General features: G+C 40.5%; 1 protein-coding gene and 2 long non-coding RNA genes across 4 annotated transcripts in view; 2 read left to right on the top strand and 1 right to left on the bottom strand.

The window, feature by feature from the left end:
- The window catches only part of LOC144014685 (uncharacterized), a 1,789-nt gene extending 555 nt beyond the window's left edge, over positions 1–1,234 (top strand). The window contains exons 2-3 of the long non-coding RNA XR_013282537.1: positions 149–377; positions 644–1,234. This is a non-coding gene — a long non-coding RNA (uncharacterized LOC144014685). The remainder of the gene's footprint in view (positions 1–148; positions 378–643) is intronic.
- Positions 1,133–2,518, bottom strand: LOC144014686 (uncharacterized). The gene is made up of 3 exons (XR_013282538.1): positions 2,108–2,518; positions 1,654–1,740; positions 1,133–1,572 (listed from the first exon to the last, which is right to left on the bottom strand). It is a non-coding gene; the product is annotated as an uncharacterized LOC144014686 (long non-coding RNA).
- A 948-nt stretch (positions 2,519–3,466) lies between these two features.
- LOC144014684 (helicase ARIP4-like) overlaps positions 3,467–6,000 on the top strand; it is a 32,001-nt gene continuing 29,467 nt past the window's right edge. Inside the window, exon 1 of one of the 2 annotated variants that reach the window (XM_077514864.1) lies at positions 3,467–3,631. In XM_077514864.1, coding sequence (XP_077370990.1) covers positions 3,628–3,631 — 4 coding nt within the window. In that variant the 5' untranslated portion in view covers positions 3,467–3,627. Of the gene's footprint in view, positions 3,632–5,272; positions 5,595–6,000 lie in introns of those variants that run through there. The other variant, XM_077514863.1, reaches the window with a different exon arrangement.

The raw sequence follows: 6,000 nt of genomic DNA, 5'->3' as shown, positions 1-6,000 counted from the left end.
CAGACCCCGGTAGCCTACACATCATGCTAAAGAACTTATTCGGTAGCCTACACATCATGCTAAAGAACTTATTCACGGCCACCCTACTGCGGCAAAATAACCAGTCTTTCCATATTTTATTTGTTTATATATTTGTTTATTTTAACAGGTCGCCCTGCGCCCGTTTTTCTGTCCAATCATCCCGACTGGGCTCCAACATTAAAGTTGGGTCCCAAGTTACAACATCTATGTCTCAGCCCAGTCGGTGCCAAGATATGAACGTGCACAGGAGAGACAAGCAAAGAAAAGACGACTCGAAGTGGCAGATTGTTGCAGTTATGCAGCCAGATGGCTCCAGTAACCTGTACCCTCAAGTACTGCTGACATCATTGACTCTGGTATGCCACTCAGAATTCATTACATGATATATTGTATGCATGAGTGAATGTATGTGTTTGTTTGTGTGTGTACACGCACCTTATATTTTAGAGAAGTGTTTATAGAAATAAGTATTTGCCTGTAGCAATGTTCATACATTAAAAAAATGCAACAAAATGTGTACATTTCTTTTACACTGTCAAAAAAACTATACTACTGTACTATATTAAACCTATTACTGGTATGTATTTTTTTGTGATCTTTTTTTTTATTATTATTTCTTTAGGGATCTCATGCCACACCGACTTGATTGCCAATGACATGGAAACGAAGGCGAGCATTGAAGGAGGACAACATGCGACTGTTTGTTTGGCGCTAATAAAGGCAGCGAATATACAAATTCTATTGTTGGGTTTGTTTACAAAGCTATACATAATACAAATGACAGGATTTGACTCAATATGGCAATATGGTCCCTCTTAAAGTAATGGCATAAATCTCTATTATTTCTAAAAGCACAAAAAATGAAGTGAATAATGATTAGATGTAGTAATTTCAGGGATAAAATTGAACTGTTAATTAATGCAGTTTATTTTAGCACAGGTGCCTACCATCCTGAGATATTTACATTAAAATTCCTTACTGCTTATCCTCACGAGGGTTGATAATTTGTGTCAAAATATTAGGCCATTATTTTAAGAGTATGACGGTATGATGTAATGTTGATGGGGTATGCAATGACTTTCATTATGCTATGTACAGAGGAAAAAGTTGCTCTCTTTTAAATTTGTTTAATGTAAGACAAGTACCAGTACTGTTACAGTTTTCCCAATAATCCTTGTTTCACACTTGTCACAAAACCACTGTCCACTGTGCCAATCTAGACTTCCAAAAGGCAGTCTAGATTGGCACACTTCAAGTGATATCATTTGATTTTACAATGTGCTGCAGCACAAAAAAAACTACTTTACTCCGCATCTTTGAAGTACATGAGCAAGTGGTAGGTGACAGCGGCTGAGCAGGAACACTGGAAGTCCACTGCTGATCTAGTAACTGCTCTCCCGAGCAGTTCAGGTAAGGAGGGGATTTTGGGGGAAAAAAACTGGCTTTTCCAGCTGGCCAAAACGAGCGATCTGGGTGGACTCGCTCAATCACACTTTGTCCACACCACAAAGTCGCAGAAGTCCGTCCAGTTAAACTCATCTGTGCCTGAACCTGAAAATATTACAAACATTGTAATGAAAATATGAAACATAGAATTAAATAATAAACTACAAAAAGTAAAGCCATACATACCTGGTAATAATATTGGTGTTGTCGTGACAAGTGATGGGAATTGTTGCCATCCGGCACCAGACAGAAATTGGGTGTTGTGACAGCCTCCTTAACCGTGAGATCATAAGAAAAGCTGTCAGTATGCTCAGTAGTTACCATGAACACGTTTTATTGTACTGGAAACTGAAACTAAAAATACGTCCTCTGAGAGTGGTTAACCTTAACCATTTAGCATAAGTTGATTAAGTAACATGTAACTAGTGAAAGGGTAGCATTAAATTTAATTAAGCCACGGGGAGGCTGTGCAGTTACTTTTTATTCTTATACGCTCTGCCATATTTGCCTGTTATAAAATTATTAGAAAAACCACATCAGGTAAACCCAGCTGTGCATGTAAACACAATGATAACAGGAAGCCTGAGAACAAATCAACATTTTTGTGTGCAGAATTACCAACACCATGTGGTTTACTTACGTGCAACAGCAACCGTTTCTTCTGATGCGATGTTAAAAGTTTACACTCTGTATCCACCCGCTTACAAAATAATTGTAAGCCTCCAGGGATTTGTTGGCGTGTTATGGAGCATGTTGTCAACACGAGGTAGTGAAAGATGTCCAGAGATGTCACATTTGGCCAGCAAGCTTTCTCCGTCAAAAAAAATTCACCCTTGGTCAGGACGTAATTAGGATCAATCCCACCACACAGAGACACCTTCTGCCTGTATCGTTGTTTTTGATCTTCCGGTAAATCGTGAAAATACTGCGAAAATTACATCAGGTTGATGAGCTCTACCGTGTAACTCACGAGTGTACCTTGTGAACCGGCGGACACCCAAGATGGCGCCCGAAGAAAAAACTCCCATGATGCATTACGATGTGCAAGCGACCTATTGGAGGCAGGGCTACATGAATTGTGCTAGTGTGGCAAAGGTGAACGTCTATGTGTTGTAATGACTTACCAGCCAGTCCGCCCCCACTTCACTTTGCTGCCGTCACCGCCTCTTCCTCTGCTTTCTGGCTTTGCTGCCCCTCCCCCCTAACTGCATTGCACTGTGTCTGTGCACTTACATATGTATGTATGTATATATGGATGGATGGATAGACGTGTGTGCGCGCGATGCATGGGGCCATGCAGATGGCAACTTGGACGGCTGTTTTGACATGATTACACCGACAGTAATTGTTTTAATTAACAAGATTCTGCATTTAAATAACAACATAAAAACTGTAAATAGTATTTTCTGACAAAAAATAATATTCTTTTCGGGCTTCATTTACTCCTGCATGAATCAATATGGAAGCCCAAAAAAATGTCATAATTAAATACATAAAAACGACAGTTTGACATAAATACCCTTTTGATAAATAACATGTAACATGGCCATTAAATTGTAAAACGATATTAGCATTATTTTGGGGCTGTCAGTTTAATTCATTAATTAAAATAATTATTTACGTTGCAAATTAACATTTTATGAAACTTAACACAATTAAGCTGGAAGTCCCACAGCCAAGCCATTTGGCTTTATCTACATGGAAGTTACAGATTAGCGGAGTCATGTGCTACCAGACAAGACAAAATCCTCATAAATCAACAATGAACATGAAAGATAATCATTAATTCAATTTCTCCATTTTCCTGTTTTAACACTTAACGTTGTTACCTAAGGCTGTCTTTGAAGTGGGTGTGGCTTGCTGACATCATATCCCTGTATCAGTATGCTGTGGGGCGGGGAGTAGGGGGAGCAGCAGTAGGAAACCGACTGGGGGGTTTTCTGCAAGCGACAGGCTTGGGCAGCTTTCAGCGACCCATGGTTTTGTAATTGTCCCAATGGCCTTCTGCCTGGTGGCAATACTGCCGTCAGAGGCTAACCACATTTGTGAGCCTCATCCATGCTCACGGTCACCGAGTGCATGGATTAAAGTGAGCAAGGCTGTTAGGAGTAGGAAGGGAAGAAGAATGAATATGTGTCAGAGTAGGTGAAACCACATGATATGGGTGAGTAGCTGTCATTTTTTAAAACCGGTTTACTGAGTCTTCCGTGGCTTTTGTTTTGTGTGTTTCTTACCTTCCCTCGCTTAATCTCTTCTATTATGACTTCCTGTGATTATATGCATGCTGGTGAGTTGGGGGTGGAAGGGGGGGATGAGTCTGTCACCCTGACCCAAATGTGGTGTAATGCCAACTCTTAGCTGAGTGCACTTCAGATGTTTCATAAGGCTTGTTATGGAATAGATGCCCTTGGTCTAAAAGGATGTTTTGGATAATCATGCTAACAAATCAAGACAAAATTACCATATGAGCTTAATGAAATGTTGTGTAACTGTGATATTACAAGAATGACTGACACTTAAAATGTTATTGTGGCATGCCAGTGATATGATGTACATTGTATTTCCTGTAACTTCAAACATAATTAGATTGGCTTCCATCAGACACACTCAAACTGTCTGTAACCACCTTTTGTGGGTGGCTGGTCTGTATAAATGGCACGACGTGGCTCAAGCGTTACATAGCTTTGCTGCTTTAGGAGCCAGGTTCTGAACACTCAGGATAGCAGTGACTGTTCACACTCAACACTCAATTCTCCCGCCATGTTGAGTGCTGGAATCAGTGTCTGTATTTGATGCTCTTGACAGATATTGCCACTGAAATCATGTATCCAGTTGTCCAATTGTAAAATTCAGTGTTGTGGAAAAGCACAGACAGTTGCAGCAATATCCTGCATTCACTCAGTTCCGTGCAAAAGTGTCTTAATGCTAGACCTTAGGTTTTACGATTGTGGGATCTTTTTCCCTAAGAGGCTAATGTTGGCACGCACGACTAATATCCCCAAAGAAAACAGCAGTTAAGTATGTAGAGCTACGTGTTTCACTGCACATGCACTTGGGCGCATGTGCAGTGAACAGAAGAGTTGAAGAAAGGCTGAAGAAAATGTCTTCATTGTTTGCTTCAAACTGTTTCTGATTTTGATTCTTAGAATTCAGTCGGAAATATTCATGCTAAGCAAATGGTTAGTCATGGCTGACATGAAAATATTGTTTATATTTTTCAACTGCAACATGTCACAGCAGTTAGTCATGTTCTTTTTATAATATTCAACGTGGGCACAGACCTCCACCAAGGCATTGCAAATGAGAAGCTGTCCTCAATAAATAAAGGTTAAATAACTAATAAAATAGTTTATGTAATGTTTATACAACATTGCCATATTTTGGGAAACTGAGACATAAATAAGACCTCTAGCTTTAGCTAAATTGCATTATTTGTCCCTAGCTGGGATTTACACATTGAATACAGTCCAATAATGAAATGACACAGAACACCAGATACAATATATTGACAGAAAATGTTTGTTGTGAAATGAACGTCAATGTTGTGCTTTATGCAAATATGCAATAATGAAGGGATTGAAGACGACATAAAAAAAAACAACTTTCAGAATGTATGTTCTTTTGTACAAATGACAATGTTGCTTTCTGTGCGAAACCCTTTTATTTGGAGGAGACATAAATGTGTGGGCGTCTCCTTCTGTCTCGGGTGTGCTGTGGTCAGAGTGACGCACGGTCAGCCGGAGTCGTCCCCCCTCATTGGGCCCCGCCTCCAGCATGAGGGGTTATGTAAGTTTTTTAGCTGCCAGCCCTCATTCCTGCCTCTGCCTCATGTTGACATTGTTATTGAGAGCTGCACACAAGCGGGACAGCCAGTAGTCAGTGAGTCAGTCAGTCACTGTGGCAGTAGTGCTACAGAAAGGCTCAGCGTATAACAAGCTGACGGACAGACAGAGACGCCTCCTGTGGGCTTTCTTGAGGCTTCCGACTGTGCCTGTAAGGTAGCAGGTTAAGGCATTTAAAGTAGGAGTTGAGAGGGGAAAAGGAGGTGAGGAGCCAAGTAGAGCAGAGCAGCCTTTTTCTTCCCTCCGAAGTCATGCTGCTCTTGGATGAATCCGAGTCGTTCACAGGTAGGTGACGCGAACATCACATGCACAGCTGGGATAGAGCAAGTTTGTAGGGGGAAAAGTCTTCCTGTTTGGAGATACAAGAGTAAAATAGTGTTTCCATATTTGGACAGAAAAATAGAGAACTGATGCTAACTTTGAAAGGGTTTATTTTTATATATATTTTTTTTTTTCAAATGCAACACTGCCAACTCAGGTGCATCCCAATGCAATCCTAGGATGAGGAAAAAATGAACGACCGCATTTTGCGAGATATTTTGGTCTACCATCTGTACCCAGATAGTAGAGAGCCACTTTGACGTTCCAAATCATCTCTGAAGTCTCACGAATATGCTGCAGTCGTTGGCTAATAATTATGAAGTTACTTAACAGTGTTGTGTAACATTGGATCCATACGTTCTTAAACATG

Source organism: Festucalex cinctus, chromosome 2 (genome assembly GCF_051991245.1).
Source record: "Festucalex cinctus isolate MCC-2025b chromosome 2, RoL_Fcin_1.0, whole genome shotgun sequence".
In the NCBI taxonomy this organism is placed as follows: domain Eukaryota; kingdom Metazoa; phylum Chordata; class Actinopteri; order Syngnathiformes; family Syngnathidae; genus Festucalex; species Festucalex cinctus.
Note: the sequence above shows the minus strand (reverse complement) of the source record. Positions and strands in the feature narration are given on the sequence as shown.